This window comes from Salvelinus fontinalis, chromosome 19 (genome assembly GCF_029448725.1).
Source record: "Salvelinus fontinalis isolate EN_2023a chromosome 19, ASM2944872v1, whole genome shotgun sequence".
Classification (NCBI taxonomy): domain Eukaryota; kingdom Metazoa; phylum Chordata; class Actinopteri; order Salmoniformes; family Salmonidae; genus Salvelinus; species Salvelinus fontinalis.
This window is the reverse complement of record NC_074683.1, coordinates 15,274,830-15,296,068: the sequence shown is the minus strand read 5'-3', so window position 1 is coordinate 15,296,068 and position 21,239 is coordinate 15,274,830. Positions and strand designations below refer to the sequence as shown.

Below are 21,239 nucleotides of genomic sequence, written 5' to 3'. Positions count from 1 at the left end.
AAAATAGAGCAAACATTTGGGTCAAATTGAAATATCATACTAACTACCATAAAAATAAATTAACCAAACAGTTTGTTTGTTTGTTCAGTGTTCATCCTTTAATAAATAAGAATGTACGCATACCACGCTGCGCCTTGGTCCGATCCTTAAAACGAACGTGACAACAGCCTTATTCTAAAATTGATTACATCATTTTTTCTCTCATAAATCTACACACAACACCCCATAACAACAAAGTCAAAACAGACTTTTGAAACTTCATGTGTTTGTATTGTTAAAAAAATGTACAAATAAAAATAAATGTATGGTTTAACATGCCTTTAATGTTTATTTGTTTTAGCGGTTAGTGATAATGTTTGTAATAAAAAGTGTTACTACATTTGTATGTACATCACTAAGCATTTATGTATGTGTTATAAATGACCAAGTGGGTCTGACTATTAACCTCTTAAATGTAATGGCAAAATGTAGATTTCTGCCTAAACTCAATTGACTAGGTAATGAGAATCAGGTAAATTACTTTCACGGTGGCAACTGCCTTACATATAACAGCTATAACAGTCATCAGAGCTCCATGTATGTTTGTTGTTGTTGAACGCTGTCGAACGCCGAAACCTGAACTAAAGATCTCGGTTTAAAAGCTGACAGTGTTTTTATATACTTTTGTTTTAATTTGAAACCTGCGTCTCTGTTTTGCTAAATTGCTGTGAGCGCTGCTATCTGTCCTGCCAGAATCTGGATCCTGCCAGATTCTGTATAGGGGGAGAGACGCGAAAGCCCAGCTTGCCTAGCTGGCTCGGCGGTCTATTGAACGTTTCCAGCGTTGCAGGAGCTTGCTTGCGGAGGGAGGACTACTCTTAGCAAGCAAGTAACAAACCTACATAAGCTACTGGGGAACCCACGCCCACCTACTTTTTATTTTTCTTCCACTCCAGTAGCCGGATGCCACTCTGGTCTGGTGGAAGTTTCGCTGCCGTGTCGCCTCTACACAGCCGACTGGCCGGTGCTAGGCAGGGTTCCTCCCCCGAAGGGGTCTCCCCCTTCCCTGGAGAACGGAGCTAATCTCGACCCAACCGACCAGCCATGGAGGTATGTCACTCGCCATGGAAGTCGAAGAAGGTGTCCTCTGGCAACGGGGGTCTCCATGGAACTGACACAGACCAGAAACAGCTTTTCCGCCCTGGATCCAGAGGTTCCGGCACCTTCGTCCTTGGTGGCCTCCCAATCAAGATCGGATCCGGAGGTACCTGCGTCTTCATCCTCGGTTCTGTCTCCCTCTCTGGTGGCTTCTATCACGGGTTCAGATCTTCGGAGCTCCCAGCCTCACGGTCTGGTGACCGGCTCAATCAGCATCACCAGCTGTCATCACAGGCAGCTCTATGGAGAGAAACATCTCGGTCTCCAAGGCAAAAACCCTGTGCTACCCAGGAGCACGAGTACAGGACATCATAAGGCTGCTTCTGACTGTTCTACCACAGATTCCCGGAGCTGACACTGTCGTAGTCCATGTGGGGTCAAACAACATCAGGAGGGCGAGCTCGGAACATTTGAAAATAGATTTTAAAGAACTGATCTTAGCATTAAAAGACTCCAAAAAAATGACCAATAATTTCTGGTCCAGTACCATCGTGTGAAAGATTCAGCAGACTGTTGGCATAACACATTTGGATAAAAGACTACTGTAGCTCTGCTGGAGTCACTTTTATTGATATATTATTTTGCACCTTCTGGAAACAGAAGATACTCTACAGGAATGACGGAGTCCATCCAAATTATCTTGGCTCCTGGACTCTGTCCACGCATTTCAAGGCTGTGTTGAAACAATGACTGGTAAATGATCCAAGACCAGCTCAGTTAATTGTGACAATGAGTAGTCATAATGTTGCATCAAATGTACATGATCTTAGGGGCATTGGCAAACACAATGTAAGTAAGTTAATTTATGTACCCCTAATTGCACCGAATACATCTGTTTATCCTGCAGCTATTGTAAGCAGTAATCATGAGCCTATAAACCAGAGTTACACTGTTAGAACTGAGGTGGTGTGCAATAGTAGGAAGACCACTTCATGCAGCTCACCCTGCACTATCAGCTCCTATGTAAATAACATGAGTAAGTCTACCTCTGATAAGCTTCCCAGTAAAGCATTAAAATCAAGCAACCCAGAAAAGTGCTAAAAAGTCATAAACTTTCTTGTAACATATGACACTATATCTCTGAAACTCACTTAGATAATACCTTTGATGATACAGTGGTAGCAATACATGGTTATAACATCTACCGAAAAGACAGAAATGCCAACTGAGGCAGTGTTGCAGTCTATATTCAGAACCACATTCCTGTAAAGCTTAGAGACGATCGCATGTTAAATACTGTTGAAGTAATATGGCTGCAGGTTCATCCGCCTCATCTAAAGTCCATTCTGGTGGGAGCTGCTATAGACCACCAAGAGCAGTCAGTATCTGGATAATATGATGAAATGCTTGATAATGTATGTGATATCAACAGAGAGGTATATTTTCTGGGTGATTGGCTATCATCAAGCTGCCCACTCAGGAAAAAACGTTAAACTGACGCTGCACTTGACGCATTTATGAAACTACTTATTCTAGTTACTAAGAAACACACACCCATTAAGAAATGACTGTAAAAACTGTTAAATCCCCTTGGAATGATGAGGAATTTAAAAATGGTATGGTTGAGAGGGATGAGGCAAAAGGTATGGCAGTCCAACTGATTGGCAAATGTACTGCAAATTAAGAAATCATGTGACTAAACTAAAATAACAATTAAAAAAACTATACTATGAAACAAAGATATCAATTATATAAAGAATGATAGTAAAAAGCTTTGGGGCACCTTAAATTACATTTTGGGGAAAAAAAGCCAACTTGGCTCCTTCATTCATTGAATCAGATGGCTCATCACAAAGCCCACTGATATTGCCGCCTACTTTAATTACTTTTTCATTGGCAAGATAAGCAAAAACTTAGGGATGACATGACAGCAACAAACGTTGACACTACACATCCAAGTATATCTGACCAAAATTATGAAAGACAAGAATTGTACTTTTGAATTCCGTAAAGTCAGTGTTTAAGAGGTGAAAAAAGTATTGTAGTCTATCAACAATGACAAACCACCGGGGTCTGACAATCTGGATGGAAAATTACTGAGGATAATAGCAGACTACATCCTATTTGCCACATCTACAATTTAAGCCTACTAGAGAGTGTGTGCCCTCAGGCCTGAAGGGAAGCTAAAGTCATTCCGCTACTGTCACGGTCGTAATAAGGATGGGACCAAGGCGCAGCGTGTGTAGAGTTCCACATCTTTATTACAGTGAAACTTCAAACAAAAAAACAACAACTAAAACCGTGACATCAGTGGTGCAACAAGCACAAACACAAATAATATCCCACAAACACAGGTGGGAAAAATGGCTACCTAAATATTATCCCGAATTAGAGGCAACGAATACCAGCTGCCTCTAATTGGGAACCATACAAAACACCAACATAGAAATATTGAACTAGAACACCCCCTAGTCACGCCCTGACTTACTACACCATAGAGAACCAAGGGCTCTCTATGGTCAGGGCGTGACAGCTACCCAAGAATAGTAAAGCCCCCTTTACTGGCTCAAATAGCAGTCCAGTCAGCCTGTTACCAACCCGTAAGTAAACTTCTGGAAAAAATACTGTTTGACTAGATACAATGCTATTTTACAGTAAACAAATTGACAACAGAATTTCAGCATGTGTACAGTGAAGGACACTCAACAAGCACAGCACTTACACAAATGACTGACGATTGACTGAGAGAAATTTATGATACAATTATTGTGGGGGCTGTTTTGTTAGACTTCAGTGCAGCTTTTAACATTATCAATCATAGTCTGGGGCTGGAAAAACGTATATGTTATGGCTTTACACCCCTTCGCTATAATGTGGATAAAGAGTTACTTGTCTAACAGAACATAGAGGGTGTTATTTAATGGAAGCCTCTCCAACATAATCCAGGTAGAATCAGGAATTCTCCAGGGTAGCTGTTTTGCATTTTTCAACTTTTACTAAGGACATGCCACTGACTTTGAGTAAAGCCAGAGTGTCTATGTATGCAGATGACACAACACTATACACGTCAGCTACTACAGCGACTGAAATGACTGCAACACTCAACAAAGAGCTGCAGTCAGTTTCAGAGTGGGTGGCAAGGATCAAGTTAGCCCTAAATATTTCTAAAACTAAAAGCATTGTATTTGGAACAAAACACTCACTAAACCCTAAACCTCAACTAAATCTTGTAATAAATCTTGTGGAAATTGAGCAAATTGAGATGACTAAACTGCTTGGAGTAACCCTGGATTGTAAACTGTCATGGTCAAAACATATTGATGCCGTAGTAGCTAAGATGGGGAGAAGTCTGTCTATAATAAAGCGATACTCTGCCTTCTTAACATTATCAACAAGGCAGGTCCTACAGACCCTCGTTTTGTCGCTCCTTGACTACTGTTCAGCCGTGTGGTCAGGTGCCACAGAAAAGGACTTAGGAAAATTGCAATTGGCTCAGAACAATGGCTGTTAGATTGGGGATGAAACCCAGAGAACATGCTGGCCGATGACACAATCAGGGTGCAGAATGCCTTCCAGAACCTGGACGTGAACTGAGGACCACGATCGGAGATCTTGTCGACCGGAAGTCCATGGATCCGGAAGTCGTGCTGCACCATAAGATGGGCCGTCTCCTTGGCTGAGGGCAACTTGGGAAGGGGAATAAAATATGCGGCTTTGGAAAACCTTTCCACAACCGTAAGGATGGTGGTGTAACCATCTGACAGGGGGAGATCAGTGACAAAGTCCAGAGATATATGGGACCAGGGGCGGTGAGGAACAGGGAGTGGTTGAAGGAGGCCAGCCGGAGCTTGCTGCTGAGTCTTGTTCTGTGCGCACACAGTACAGGAGGCGACAAATACGGAGATAAGAAACGGTGGCAGAAACATTATGTACAAAATAAGTTACAAATAACGCAAAAAAACACACACAATAGCACAATGTGATAGGAAAGCATCCAACAGGAAAGTGTGAGTATTGCCAGGAAACAGAGACTGTGGAGCATGTATTGCTACAGTGTGGCCAGTATCAGAGGGAAAGAGAGAGGCTGAGATCTAGTATGAGTGAGAAGGGGATACATACAATTAGTTTAGAGTACATGTATATTGAGTAGAACGTCATTAGATATAGTCTCAAGTATGTTGTTTTCTTTTTTAAGAGCAACGGGGCTGGCAGGTAGGATTCACTCCAGTATAGTAGGTGGCGGTAATGCACCATAACGTTAGTTGCCAACCGTAGATAAACCCCACCGAAGAAGAAGAAACGTGCTTCTTCTGTTTCGCCGAAAAAGAAGTTGGACCTGTTTCACTTTACTGAAGATTTTAGCTAGCTAACTATAATATTATTAGAAATGGACGGCCAGCGCTGGTTGCCACTGGAAGCCAACCCAGATGTTAGTATACATACTTTGTATTTATCCAATTTAGCTAAACATGTCATCACAACTACCTAGCTTCCTCATTCATTCAATCTCACATGAGTTGGCTAGCTAGCTAGCTAATTTATTCTAGCTAGCTATTGCTGGCTGGTTTGTCAAAGAACAAAAGCTAACGGCTTACTTTTTGTTCTTTTTTTTTTAGGTGATGAACCAAGTAAGTAAGTCGTATCATCTTGCTAAACCCATCATGGAGGCTTCAAGTGTTGCTGTTAAGGATATCGGGATCTCACTCGCAGATTTCAAGCTAAATAATAGCGAGCTAGATGACTAACAACACAGTATCCAGCTTGGAGGATAGCTAGCTGTGGCTAGTTATCAAAAGCGGAGGCGCTGTTCAGCTTAACTATCGACCCTCTAAAAATAGCATATCCAACACGTTATACTTGTATCAGCTGATATTTAACCACTACTAATAGCAGCTAAGTAGCTAGCTAGACAGCGTTGCCATTCATATCAGAGACAGTTGCTCTTTGTTTTAGAGAGCTGAAACAGGATTTTGATGGTGAATATGTAACTAGCTAACTAGTAAGTTCTTGGAGACAATAATTACTGCAGTAAACATGCACATGATGCTGACGAGCTCCATAAAGACATAGAGAACAGAAATCAATCTGAATCCAAAGTTGGTCGAATCAAATGTGATTATTTTATCTGATTTAAATTACAAATGCTTAGGCTTCTGGTATTTGAATAAACCCTCCTCACAGCTGCCCATGTCCCTTAAAGTTGATGATGTGGTTGTAACTGACAAGAAGCACATGGCTGAGCTCTTAAATCACCACTTCAATAAGTCAGGATTCCTATTTACCTCAGCCATGCCTCATTGCCCGTCCAACATTTCCTCATCTCCCACCCCTTCTAATGCAACTAGCCCTGATGCATCTCCCTCTTTCCCCCCTGCCCCGCCACAAAGTTTCTCCCTGCAGGCAGTCACTGAGTCTGAGGTGTTAAAGGAGCTCCTTAAACTTGACCCCAAAAGCCATCTGGGTCAGGTGGTTTAGACCCTTTCTTCTTTAAGGTTGCTGCCCCTATCATCACCAAGCCTATCTCTGACCTTTTTAACTTGTCTCTCCTCTCTGGGGAGGATCCCATTGCTTGGAAGGCAGCCACGGTGTTATAGACCAATTTCTATTTTTCCCTGTTTATCAAAAATGTTGGAGAAGTTGATTATTGACAAGTTGACTGGCTTTCTTGATGTCTATAGTATTCTCTCTGGTATGCAATCTGGTTTCCTCTCAGGTTATGAATGTGTCACTGCAACCTTAAACCTCAATGATGACACCATTGCCCTTCATTCTAAGCAATGTTGTGCTGCTATTTTTATTGACTTGGCCAAAGCTTTTGATACGGTAGACCATTCTGTTCTTGTTGGCTGGCTAAGGAGTATTGGTGTCTCTGAGGGGTCTTTGGCCTGGTTTGCTAACTACTTCTCTCAGAGTGCAGTGTATAAAGGCAAAACATCTGCTGTCTCAGCCACTGCCTGTCACCAAGGGTGTTCCCCAAGGCTAGGAAGCTCTCTCATCCATTTATATGCAGACGATACAGTCTTATACTCAGCTTGTCCCTCCCCGGATTTTGTGTTAAACGCTCTACAGCAAAGCTTTCTTAGTGTCCAACAAGCTTTCTCTGGCCTTAACCTTGTTCTGAACACCTCCAAAACAAAGGTCTGGTAAGAAGAATGCCCCTCTCCCCACAGGTGTGATTACTACCTCTGAGGGTTTAGAGCTTGAGTAGTCACCTCATACAAGTACTTGGGAGTATGGCTAGATGGTACACTTTCCTTCTCTCAGCACATATCAAAGCTGCAGGCTAAAGTTGAATCTAGACTTGGTTTCCTCTATCGTAACTGCTCTTTCATCCCAGCTGCCAAACTAACCCTGATTCAGATGACCCTCCTACTCATGCTAGATTACAGAGACGTAATTTGTATATTGGCAGGTAAGGGTGCTCTCGAGCGGCTAGATGTTCTTTACCATTCGGCCATCAGATTTTCCACCAATGCCCCTTATAGGACACATCACTGCACTCTATACTCCTCTGTAAACTGGTCATCTCTGTATACCCGTCGCAAGACCCACTGGTTGATGCTTATTTATAAAATCCTCTTAGGCCTCATTCCCCCTTATCTGAGATATCTACTGCAGCCCTCATTCTCCACATACAACACCCGTTCTGCCAGTCACATTCTGTTAAAGGTTCCAAAAGCAAACACATCCCTGGGATGTTTGCTGCAGTTAGTGACTGGAACGAGCTTCAACAAACACTCAAACTGGACAGTTTTATCTCAATCTCTTCATTCAACGTCTCAATCATGGACACTCTTGCTAACAATTGTGGCTGCTTTGCTTGATGTATTGTTGTCTCTACCTTCTTGCCCTTTGTGCTGTTGTCTGTGCCCAATAATGTTTGAAGCCTGTTTCATGCTGCTGTCATGTTGTGCTGCTGTCATGTTGTGCTGCTGTCATGTTGTGCTGCTGCCATGTTGTGTTGCTACCATGTTGTTGTTGTGTTGCTACCATGCTGTGTTGTTGTCATAGGTCTCTCTTTATGTAGTGTTGATTTGTCGTGATGTGTTCTATCCTATATTTTAATTTATTTAAATGTTTAATCCCAGCCCCCATCCCTACAGGAAGCCTTTTGCCTTTCGGTAGGCCGTCATTGTAAATAAGAATTTGTTCTTAACTGACTTGCCTAGTTAAATAAAAAAGATATTAAAAAAGTAATAAATACATTTGGTGTGCTTTGCTGAAAGGATAGTGTGGCAGCTACAATAATGATTTTTATTTATTATTTAACCTTTAACTAAGCAAGTCAGTTAAGATTACATTCTTATTTACAACGACGGCCTACCCCGGCAAAACCCTAACCCGGTCGACTCTGGGCCAATTGTGCGCCGCCCATTCACGGCCGGTTGTGATACAGCCTGGAATCGAACCAGGGTCTGTAGTGACGCCTCTAGCACTGAGATCCAGTGCCTTAGACCGCTGCGCCAGTCGGTAGCCCAAATGATCACCTGCTGATTTATACATGTTCATATCCTAATTTATATTTTATCAAGTTAAAGCACTCCTGAGCTTTGCCCTGTCCATTGCTTTCCTATTTTCATGCATGATGATTTAACTCCCAATATTCTTCCCCAAGTTTCTGCGACAGTTGGGTTTGCTGCCGACCTGGCAGTTTGGCGATGTGTATGGGATGGACCCAGAGCTTCTGAGCATGGTGCCCAGGCCTGTGTGTGCTGTCCTGCTGCTCTTCCCTGTCACAGAGAAGGTAGGTCTGCTCCAGCTTTTCCAACCGAATGTGTGTTTGTTTGACTTAGGCTATTTAGTTAAAAGGAGTCACAGCTGGTGCCGTCTTCTATGCTATGCCAAAAAATATACTCTATTGTCTTGATTGGTCAACCTGTGTTTTCAGCAAGTGTGAAATGGTCTTTTACACTTGAAAATGATTTGACAGTCAAATATACTGGTAACCGCATGTAGAGTTGTGGTTTTTGCCGGTGTTCACCACAGGTGCATTCTGCAATAATTGAGTATTTTATAAATGTATTTATTAACATTCTATAATTGTTAAAATAAACATTCAGCCCCAGTAACTACAGTAGAAGCTAATGGAATATAATCGATAGAAGAACACATAAGTTAGGAAAACATGACACACTTTCCCTCTCCTCTCCCATTCTGCAGTACGAGTCTTTCAGGCTGGAGGAGGAGGCCAAGATCAAGGCCCAGGGCCAGGATGTCTCCCCAGATGTCTACTTCATGAAGCAGACAATCGGCAACGCCTGTGGAACGATAGGCTTAATTCACGCTGTGGCCAACAACCAGGAACACCTGGAATTTGGTACGTGGCTGTCACACCCCGGATGACGTTTCCCCCTACGTACAGATCTAGAATCAGCTTTCCTCCCCCAATCCCAATGGCAAACCCTGCATCACTGATCACAGGGCGGTGACTGTCCTTATTGAGATGGCGAGGGAGAAAATGGCATGCTCACAGTTTGACAATGTCAAATGACTGTAGTCCATGATGGCTTTGATAAATTGAAAAAATTAGGATGTGGAAAATGTAATTGTCGTTCAGGAAAAGTATTTCATTTTTTTTATTTTTTTTTAGATAAATTTAGTCATTAAATGATTTGCTATCCCTTTTTCTTTCTTTGCCACCAAATGTTTACATATAGGCTACTGGTAATGTTACCAGGGCCATGTTCAGTTGCAAAACATTCTCGGAACATTGCAGATAGAAAATCCATGAATAGAGCCGCCGTTATTCCTTATGAAACACGTCCTGCTGAATGCGCTCCAAGTTGTTAGCTCTAGCTAGCTAATGGGGTAACACGACTGAACAAGGTATAGCCTAAACAAATGGTTAACAGTCTGATCCGCAAGTAGCCTAGTTTTAGAACGGCCCGCGATATGCTTTATGAATGCAAAATTCGGCCCGCCAATGTGCGACCGAAGAGAAAAAAAGCATAGCTCTAGTATATGTTTTGAACGATAAGGGCTAGAATCAAGGCGTTTTCTCTGAGGAAAAGAGGGAGACTTGGCTACGTCGGTTAAAGAAACTGGCTATGAAATGCAGTGGGGAAAGTGGGACAGTTGAGCGAGACTACAAGTTCAAAGACGGCCTACTTTTCTATACTAAAAGGGAGAAGAACATAGACTATTGTTTTTACGATTGAACTCAATGCTGCTTTTGTTTTTAATTTCGTACGGCTGCTTGTTTCTTAAACCAGGCAAAGGGTATAGAAGGCCGGTGGTGACTGGTTAGCTACCGGGAAGCAAGAGAGTCGCCTGTGCCGTGTGTGTAATCTGAGCCTGTCTGCCCACACATTGCTTGCTCACCAGCTGATGTAGTCTGTGTGGCGTGTCCTTCCCACTGATGAACAGAACTGCTGCCAATATTAATTGTGCTTATCAATGAAAAGCTCTCAATCTCTCCCGAAACTCTTGTCCAGTCCATTTAGTAGTCAGATTTTAGTCACAGAGATCATTTCATCTCGTCTCATTTTAGTCAACTGAAATGAAAATTCATGTTCTTTTGGTTATAGTTTTTTTTCCCGGGTCTATTTAGTCAGTTATTAGTCTCGTCAGTTGCCACTGAAAAGTAAGTGTTTGACGAATATTTGAGTCACTATTTCTGTTGACGATATTAACACTACTCAGTGGTGTAACTTTCTGCACATTTCATGCTTTTCTCTACTCGTCCTCCCAGAGACCGACTCTCCACTGAAGATGTTCCTGGTACAGTCCACTAAACTGAGCCCAGAGAACAAGGCCACCTTCCTGGAGAAAGATGAGGTATTTCCATCAAAATCTTCATCATACAACGATGATCATTTATCAGATTAGCGCTAGCGGGTCAAGACTAGGGTTTAGAAACATTTTAGTGCTTAGCTTGGTGGTTACCAGGGTGTGCCTATAATAAGTGGTGGCCACGATGACAATGCACTGAGTGGATGGTGTCATTCTAGCCACGGGGAAATGATGTGATTGAAATGAAAGTGGATGTTTTCTTCCGTTGCAGAGCATCCGTGTTACACATGAATCTAGTGCACAGGAAGGACAAACCGAGGTGAGTATTAATTTTAAGGGTTTTCTAAAACAACAATTTTGAACATGGTCAAAGGCAGTCAATAAGTTACTGCAGGGGCAACTTTTTGAAAGAGTGAAATGGGGAGCTACTACCTAAACTTGTCCTTTGTAAACTCTTTGTTTTCTATTTGCCCATACTGAACATGACCCAGTTGTGCTTTGATCTTTTGTTTTATAGGCACCAAGTTTGGATGAAAAAGTGGACTTGCATTTCATTGCTTTTGTGAATGTTGGGGGACATTTATATGAACTGGGTAAGTGAAACACCCCTTTCCACTTGAAATGCTTTGTAGTAGACCTCTCAATAGCTGCAATAAGATACACAGAAATGGGTTTGGTAACACTTCTTATGAATAACCTCTTCAAAATGCCTTGTAAGCACATTTTATAATGCGTTTGTAGTGGACGTGAGGGGTAATTTCGCCAAGGGATGATTTTCTTTTGGTTTAATGGTCAAGACATTGGTTTCTCCCGTGGGAGACCAGGGTTCAGATCTCGCCTGTGATAATGGCGCCCAACGTGGGGTGGCGTCTCGTGGAGAGGCTCATGGCCTGGTGATGAGGTAGCCCAGCCTGCGTCATTAAAATCAGTCACCCTCAGCCCAAGGGGGAATTTCCTTCAGATCCCGTCCGTGACATGTTCTTGAGCCCCATAAGTTATTAAAAACATGGTTATAATTCATTATTAAGAGGGTATTCTTAGGAAGTGTTACCATGAGTTTTCTATGCATGCGATCCACATTACAATGGGATTGTTCTGAGACTTGCCCAGTCACTGCAGTGTGATATTGATCATGTGCAGTAGCATTTGTTTCTCATCTTGTGTTTTCTCTCAAGATGGCCGCAAGCCTTTCCCTATTGCCCATGGGAAAACATCAGAAGTCCGCTTCCTTGAGGTAAGCGACTAATCGATGCATCTCATTGTAAAGACTCGATGATGGTTTGGTAGAGGCAACCACGGCCTTGGTTGAATGAGTGGCGGATGAGTGGCGGCTATTCAGAAAGAGTTTCCGTGCTGATTACTGATATTTCCATATTCAGTAGGTGTACCTTACCTGCATTGTTATAATCATGGGTGGAATTGGAAAGGGAAATCACTCTGGGAACTTACTTACCTAATCCACAAGAGAGCACCACTGTATCCGCTCTGCAGCCCTCTGGGAATCGGCAGGAATTCAGATCCAAACAAATTTCTACATTTTGAAATTACTTTCACTTTGGGAACTCAGTTCACATAATAGAACTGGGCAAGGCGTAGCGTGGATATTGAGAACAGTCTAAAGCAGAAGCATAACATGTCATTACACTTCAAAGTCAGAGTGGACGGCAAGTAGGCCTACAGTAGGAATATCAATGACAATAGTCAACTCACTTCGATTGCAGCATTTGGAGTTGCATGGAAAAGAGATTTGCCGTGACTTTGTTGGGCAGTGTAAACATTAACAAAGGTCTAGGGCTTGTTCAGAAGGTTAATAGATTATTTTCAGATTTAAAGCCTTGGATTGTATTAGAATGTTATCTTTTGATTTACTTCTAGTATATTTTATCACCACACTTCGGGAATATTCATCGAATTTGCTGTAGGCAGCTGTACTGCATGTTGACTTTCATACGCTTCAAGTGACATTGCTATGGACTTGAAAAACAAAAATCAAGCCATGAAGTGTGAGTTGTGCAAAATGTTGATAGTCGTTAAGGAGGAAGAATTTGCCCAGGTCGTTGTCTGTCGATGTGCAATCAAAATGTTGAGCTGAAGGATGGGATCATCGCACTTCAAACTGAGATAGCACAACTGAAAAGTAGACAGAATTTTCACAGAGAGGCTTCTAGAGTGGATGCGGCCTACAAAAATACGCTCCCTTGGGTTGGGTCTGCCATTGAGACAGACCAGGACATACTGAGGTTAATTTACAGAAACACAACATCCAAACTTACAGAAACACAACAGCGTTTCAACCACCTCTACCCCGATGCCATCTACCCAGTGCGTGACAGTCGCCGGTTAAGGTAAAAGCCAAGGTACGGGTAGAAGAACGAGCTGTTCCTGAGCAATACCTTTCAGCCACATACAGAGCTGGAATCTCCACTCCCACAGCAGGATTCGCAAGAAGGTGTCTCGTGCGCAGGCAGCGATCCCAGCATACCAGGGACGTGTGAGTAACGAGCGATCCACGGCTCCCAGTCTGAGATGAGTTCAAGGCACCCTTCGACTCCAGATTCCAGCAATGTTCGAAAACGGGGGAGCAACAGGAGCTTCGTCTGCGCCAGTGTCCTCCATCTAGCATCGTTGCTGGGATCTCCATGGTTTATCATGTTGTCATCCCAGATGCAAGGACTCTTTGTTATCCGGATGTATTTACAATAACTATTCCCAACCAACTCCCGGACGCAAAACCAGTTGTGGTTCATATCGGAAAGCACAAATCCAATGTCAGACAGCTTATTGAGACCATACAGGATTTGGGGAAACGACCCGTAATCTCCGGTACCATTCCCTCTGCGTCGGAACAGTGAGAAATGAAGCTGTGTGTGGTCTCTCGATCTATTGACATTCCATTTGTGGATGACCGGGACCTCTTTTTGGAATAGACCAGGGCTTTTCAGTTATGATGGGATTCATCCTAATGAAAAATGTTCCAGACTGCTGTCCACCAAATTGTTATTATTTATTGAACCTTTTTTTAACTCGGCAAGTCATTTAAGAACAAATTCTTATTTACAATGAGGTTCCAGTTTACCAATGTTTACTTCACCGTATCTCCAAGGTACATACAGTAGATGCCATTACACTCAGACGCAGTCCTACCAGAGAGAGAAAATTCTGAGCAGGCGCACAGATAAGAGTGAGAGCACTGTAATAACAGACATATAGGGATACTTCATTTCCCCACATTTCTTTAAAGACAAAACATCAACAAATAATAAAAAGTCCAAGGATTATTCAAGTCCCCCATTACAAATGGGTCATGTAACACTGTTATTTATTTTGTATTAGTCAAGCTGCCACTTTCCATTACGGAGTGCCTTTAGGATTACAAGAGCGAATGATCTTTTTTTTTAGTCAGCTGTTCCTTTTGAATCCGCTGGATTCTCTTGAGCCTGAATAAGTTCCTTGATGCCGCTAATCTCAAGACGAAGTCATGTCTCTGCGACGACTTGTTTTACTTGACAGCATCGACTAGGGAGCAGTCGTCAGTGACACACTACAGGTAGAATGCCTTGTTTTGCTCACAGATCCTGTAGAGGTTAAAACAACTGTCAGGGTAGAGCACATCACTTCTAAAATGAGATCATACGAATTAACACATACTGTGCTGACTGAACACACAACTAAATGAATCTGTTTTCCAACATTGTTATATAGGCTACATATGATAATAGATATGATTATTACACCTACATATTAACAAACACACTTAACATGAACATCAAAATGTAGTGTGCTAAAAGCACAGCACTTATTCATTAATTAATGAATGGCTGTGCGAAGTTGCTGTATATTGACGGGAACTGGAACACACTGTCATACACCTCGATCCAGAGCATCCCAAACATGCTCAATGGGTGACATGTCTGGTCAGTATGCAGTATGCAGCTTCCAGGAATTGTGTACTGATCCTTGCTACATGGGGCTGTGTGTTATCGTGCTGAAACATGAGGTGATGGCGGCGGATGAATGGCACAATAATGGGCCTCAGGATGTTGTCACAGTATCTCTGTGCATTCAAATTGCCATTGATAAAATGCAATTGTGTTTGTTGTCAATAGCTTAAGCCTGCCCGTATCATAACCACACCACCGCCACGGGGCACTCTGTTCACAACGTTGACATCAGCAAACTGCTCGCCCACACAACGACCATCTGCCCGGTATAGTTGAAACCGGGATTCATCCGTGAAGCACATGTCAACATGTTTGAGGTGTTGGCAGCTCCTTAAGCTATTCTCGTTGAGCAGTTGCGATTTATAATCTTTATCCGTCGCAGTTGTAATCAACTGGGAAACCAAAATGTTCCCAAACTGCAGATTTAAACAATGATTTATCTTCCTGGTTTATCGACCCTACCACCCACCATCGTACAGAATTAGTTCCCGGCTGCGACTCACAAAAGGACAGTTGGACAATTAAGATTAGAATTTTGATGACTGTGCGTATAAGCTCTAGTTGTTTTTAACAGAATTGCTGAAAAAAATAAATAGTAATGAGCTCATATTTATTCGAGGCAAACATCACAGCGTAGGAATAGCCTATAGTGTTTTTCATTTATTTTTGTATCTTTTTATGTATTCAGTTTCACAGTACAGGACCAAACAGAGGTGCCTGTACTCAACACCCCTAGTTTGCGCTAATAATTAGGACCCTGGTTATAATCGTATAATGTATCAAGGTGTGTTTGTTTTGTCTGTGTTGCAGGATGCAACAGAGGTGTGTAAGACATTCATGGCTCGGGACCCCCAGGAGCTTCGCTTCACAGTGGTGGCCCTGTCCAAGGCATGAACACAGCACTCACCGAACAAGAGAAGAAAATACGACTGCCAATCATTCTCAAGTGCTGACTTTTGTTAGCTCATTAGCATTTTTACTGAATAAGGTTAGCATGTGGTATGATGACAAAAGGTTAACTGGAAAAATATATATAATTAAAGTAAGCTAAGCGTGCGAGGAATCAGTAGCCTGGTTCTGAAATACGATTAGATTGTCAGATTAAAAGTTGTCATGCAACTGAAAGTTATTGAAGTGTGTGCCATCACTACTTCCCCATTGCCCCTTAGTACTTTGAATGATTCAGGCCGAAGTTGCTCCGAGACACTGTCCTTGGGTCAGTTTTGCAATTTTCCAACTAATGGTTAAGGTTAGGATTGGGTAAAGTGATCCTAAATCTGTACCTAGGGAAAACTTCACCCACTCCAGATCACTTACAACGCTGCAGTATTACTGTAGCGGAAATTGAGCTTTCAGTTGGACTATTCTGACCATGCACTAAAGTATACAGGCCATTAGGCAATGAACAATTGGTAAGATTTCCAAACTCCTGTAAACTTTCAAAGATGATACTGACAGGTGTGGTAAGGTATATGCAAAAACTCAATTGTCACAGGATTTTTTTTCTATTCCTCTGCAGAAATGAGAAATACAGAAAAGCGTCAGTTTCATTGACTTGCAATGTATTGAACTACGTATTTAAAGGCCCAATGCAGATGTTTTTTTTTCTCTATTAAACCATTTCTCTAACAATTAAGTACCCTACTTAAATTTCAATTAAAATTATAAAAAAATAAGCCGAAATTGCTTCTTAGCAAGAGCAATTTCTCAAGCAGGAATTTTGCTAGGACTGTGAGTGGGAAGGGAAAACTGAAAACAAGCTGTTATTGGCTGAGAGGTTTGGAACTCTTTTTCTTATTGGTCTATTAACTGATTTACCTCCTGGTGATGTCACCAGGCAGAACAAAACTCCATCCCACCAAAACCGGCTGACGTTTCAGGTGGTCTTTTCAAACAGCTCTTACACTAACAGGGCATTATCATTTTCACAATTTCACAGTACTATTCCAACTTCATTGTGTGGAAAGGTATATAAAACAGGAAAATCAGTTTTGACTGCAATGGGCCTTTAAGTATGTTTGATTATTGATTGACATGGGGAGTGGTAAAAAGACGTGATATAGCTACTACCACCACCTACCACTGACATGGTGCCTACTTTTTGTAAAAACTGGCAAATTAAAATACCAAAATGATTGAAATCTTACTTTGTGATTTCACTCGCACACACCCTATCTATCATGTAGCTAAATTACTAAGAAGAGTACATATTTGACCTTTGTTTTCATAAAAAAAACAAGAATTTGTAAGTCGCGCTGGATAAGAGCGTCTGCTAAATGACTTAAATGTAAATGTAAGAAAATATGACTACATATTTAATATAATGAAAATAACAAACCTCTTCTTACTTAGTCACTTGGCTACATGCAATATAATTTACATTTTCATAAATGCCTTGTTTGTTAGAATGTCACATTTTACTTATTTTTTGGGGGGGGTACAGTTTTTATTTACTTTGTTTTGGGGCGGGTTACAGGTACAATATTCATATTTGATATTTGACACGTTGTACCTGTGGGCTGCCACTCAGAAGATAAAAGAAAAAACATTACAAAAGGTAAATAGCTACAATATTTTCATAATATTTTTAAGTTTAGGTAATAATTCTATGTATACAGTGCATTTTGAAAGTGTTCAGATCTCTTAAATTTTTACACATTTTATGTTACCGACTTATTCTAGAATTGATCATTTTTCCCCCGTAGTCAATCTACCAACAATACCCCATAATGACAACAGGTTTTTAGACATTTTATAAAAAATAAAACTGAAATATCACATTTACGTAAGTATTCGGACTTAGACTTAGTACTTTGTTGGGGCACCTTTGGCAGTGATTACAGCCTCGAGTTTTCTTGGGTATGACGCTAAAAGCTTGGGACACCTGTATTTGGGGAGTTTCTCCCATTCTTCTCTGCAGATCCTCTCAAGCTCTGTCAGTTTGGTTGGAGATTGTCGCTGCACTGATATTTTTAGGTCTCCAGAGATGTTCAATCGGGTTCAAGTCCGGGCTCTGGCTGGGCCATTCAAGGATATTCAGAGACTTGCGCCGAAGCCACTCCTGCGTTGTCTTGGCTGTATGCTTAGGGTTGTTGTCCTGTTGTTTGGTGAACGTTCGCCCCAGTCTGGGGTCCTGCACGCTCTGGAGCAGGTTTTCATCAAGGATCTCTTTGTAGTTTGCGCTGTAGATCTTTCCCTCAATCCTGACTAGTCTCCCAGTCCCTGCTGTTGAAAAACATCCCCACAGCATGATGCTGCCACCGCCATGCTTCACTGTAGGGATGGTGCCAGGTTTCCTCCAGACCTGACTCTTGGCATTCAGGACAAATAATTCAATATTGGTTTCATCAGACCAGAGAATCTTGTTTCTCACAGCCAGAGTCCTTTAGGTGCCTTTTGGCAAACTCCAAGTGGGCTGTCATGTGCCTTTTACTGAGGAATGGCTTCCGTCTGGCCACTCTACTACAATAAAGGCCTGATTGGTGGAGTTCTGCAGAGATGGTTGTCTTTCTGGAAGGTTCTCCCATCTCCACAGAGGAACTCTGAAGCTCTGTCAGATTGACCATTGGGTTCTTGGTCACCTCCCTGACCAAGGCCCTCCTCCCCCGATTGCTCAGTTTGGCCGGGCAGCCAACTCTAGGAAGAGTCTTGGTGGTTCCAAACTTCTTACACTTATTAAGAAGGATGGAGACCACTGTGTTCTTGGGGACCTTCCATGCTGTAGACATTTTTTGGTACTCTTCCCCAGATTTGTGCCTCGACACAATACTGTCTCGGAGTTCTGAGGACAATTCCTTTGACCTCATGGCTTGGTTTTTTTCTCTGACATGCACTGTCAACTGTGTGAACTGTATATAGACAGGTGTATTTATTTCCAAATTGTAAGTTGTAACTCCAAGTTGTAAAAACATCTCAAGGATGATCAATGGAAACAGGATGCACATGAGCTCAATTTCGAGGCTCCTAGCAAAGGGTCTGAATACTTATGTAAAAATGTCTAAACCTGTTTTCGCTCTGTCATTATGGGGTATTGTGTGTAGATTGAGGGATTTTAATAAATTTTAGAATGAAGCTGTAACTTAACACAACAATGTGGAAAAAGGGAAGAGGTCAGAATAATTTCAAAATGCACTGTACAGGAAAATAAAAGGAAACCCAAACTTCCCATCCCATTCCCCCACCCCACCCATCCAACGTCTCCAACCCCACCCAGCCAACATCTCCAACCCCACCCATCCCCCACTCCACCCAGCCAACGTCCCCAACCCCACCCATCCCATTCCCCCAACCCCACCCAGCCAATGTCCCCAAGGTCTCCTGCAGGGACGGGGGATTAAAAAATATATATATATTTGGACAAAACACACATCACGACAAGAGAGACACCACAACACTAAATAAAGAGAGGCCTAAGATGACAACACAGCATGTTAGCAACACCACATGACAACAACATGGTAGCAGCACAAAACATTCTACAAACATTATTGGGCACAGAAAACAGCACAAAGGCAGGAAGGTAGAGACAACAATACATCACGCAAAGCAACCACAACTGTCAGAGTGTCCATGATTAAGTCTTTGCATGAAGAGATGGACATAAACTAGACAGTTTTAAGTGTTTTTGCAGCTCGTTCCAGTCGCTAGCTACAGGGAACTGAAAAGAGGAGCAACCCAGGGGTGTGTGTGGTTTTGGGGACCTTTAACAAAATGTGACTGGCAGAACGGGTGGAGGATGAGGGCTGCAGTAGATATCTCCGATAGGGGGGAGTGTGGCCTAAGAGGGTTTTCTAAATAAGCATCAACCAGTGGGTCTTGCAACGGGTGTACAGAGAGAACTAGTTTACAGAGTATAGAGTGCAGTGATGTGTCCTATAAGGAGCATTGGTGGCAAATCTGATGGCTGAATGCTAAAGAATATCTAGCCACTCGAGAACACCCTTACCTGCCGATCTATAAATTACATCTCCGTAATCGAGCATGGGTAGGATGGTCATCTGAATCAGGGTTAGTTTGGTAGCTGGGATGAAGAGGAGCGATTACGATAGAGGAAACCAAGTCTAGATTTAACCTTAGCCTGCAGCTTTGATATGTGTACTGTCTAGCCATACTCCCAAGTACCTGTATCAAGCTCTAAATCCTCAGAGGTAGTAATCACACTGGTGGGGAGAGGGGCATTCTTCTTACCAAACCACATGACCTTTGTTTTGGAGGTGTTCAGAACAAGGTTAAGGGCCGAGAAAGCTTGTTGGACTCTAAGAAAGCTTTGTTGTAGAGCGTTTAACACAAAATCCGGGCAGGGGCCAGCTGAGTATAAGACTGTATCATCTGCATATAAATGGATGAGAGAGCTCCCTACTGCCTGAGCTATGTTGTTGATGTAAATTGAGAAGAGTGTGGGACCTAGGATTGAGCCTTGCGGTACTGCCTTGGTGACAGGCAGTGGCTGAGACAGCAGATGTTTTGACTTTATACACGGCAATCTTTGAGATCAGTAGTTAGCAAACCAGGCCAAAGACCCCTCAGAGACATTAATACTCCTTAGCCGGCACACAAGAATAGAATGGTCTATCGTATCAAAAGCTTTTGCCATGTCCAAAATAGCAGCACAACATTGCTTAGAATCAAGGGCAATGGTGACATCATTGACAACCTTTAAGGTTGCAGTGACACATCCATAACCTGAGCGGAAACCGGATTGCATAGCAGAGAGAATACTATAGACATTAAGAAAGCCAGTCAGTTGATTATTCACAAGTTTTTCCAACACTTTTGATAAACAGGGAAAAATAGAAATTGTTCTATAACAGTTCGGTTCAGCTTGATCTCCCCCTTTTTAAATAAAGGATGCACCGTGGCTGCCTCCAAGCAATGGGAACCTCCCCAGAGGGGAGAGACAGGTTAAAATGGTCAGAGATAGGCTTGGTGATGATAGTGGCAGCAACCTTAAAGAAGAAAGGGTCTAAACCATCTGACCCAAATGGTTTTTGGGGGTCAAGTTTCAGGAGCTCCTTTAACACCTCAGACTCAGTGACTGCCTGCAGGGAGAAACTTTGTGGCGGGGCAGGGGAAAAAGAGGGAGATGCATCAGGGCTAGTTGCATTAGAAGGGGTGGGAGATGAGGCATGGCTGAGTCAATCAGGAATCCTGATGATTAAAGAGCTCAGCCATGTGCTTCTTGTCAGTAACAACCACATCATCAACGTTAAGGGACATGGGCAGCTATGAGGAGGGTTTATTCTCCAGGTCTTTAACCGTTTTTCAGAACTTCTTGGGGTTAGACCCACAGCGAGAGAACTGCTCCTGAAAGTAACTAACTTTGGCCTTTCGGATAGCCTGAGTGCACTTATTTCTTATTTGCCCGAACAAGAGCCAGTCAGCCTGAGTATGCGTGTGCCAAACTTTTTGCCAAATTAAATTCTTGAGGTGGTGTAACTCTGCCAGATCACGGTCGAACCAGGGGCTGAACCTGTTTTTAATTCTCATTAA

At 42.4% G+C, this 21,239-nt stretch overlaps 1 protein-coding gene across 1 annotated transcript; it reads left to right on the top strand.

Moving 5' to 3' along the window:
- Nucleotides 1-5,352: 5,352 nt before the first annotated feature.
- uchl3 (ubiquitin carboxyl-terminal esterase L3 (ubiquitin thiolesterase)) lies at nucleotides 5,353-16,891 on the top strand. The gene is made up of 9 exons (XM_055870920.1): nucleotides 5,353-5,506; nucleotides 5,694-5,705; nucleotides 8,693-8,821; nucleotides 9,238-9,394; nucleotides 10,769-10,854; nucleotides 11,081-11,128; nucleotides 11,327-11,402; nucleotides 11,985-12,043; nucleotides 15,561-16,891. Exons 1-9 carry the CDS (start codon nucleotides 5,465-5,467, stop codon nucleotides 15,642-15,644), a joined length of 693 nt encoding a protein of 230 aa, XP_055726895.1. The 5' UTR covers nucleotides 5,353-5,464; the 3' UTR covers nucleotides 15,645-16,891.
- Nucleotides 16,892-21,239: the final 4,348 nt, after the last annotated feature.

Excerpts from the sequence above, each read along its gene's own strand:
- uchl3 (XM_055870920.1), top strand. The coding sequence starts at position 5,465 with ATGGACGGCCAGCGCTGGTTGCCACTGGAAGCCAACCCAGAT. Across the intron at positions 8,822-9,237 it reads TCTTCCCTGTCACAGAGAAG|TACGAGTCTTTCAGGCTGGA; the intron begins GTAGGTCTGCTC and ends CCCATTCTGCAG. Across the intron at positions 12,044-15,560 it reads CAGAAGTCCGCTTCCTTGAG|GATGCAACAGAGGTGTGTAA; the intron begins GTAAGCGACTAA and ends TCTGTGTTGCAG.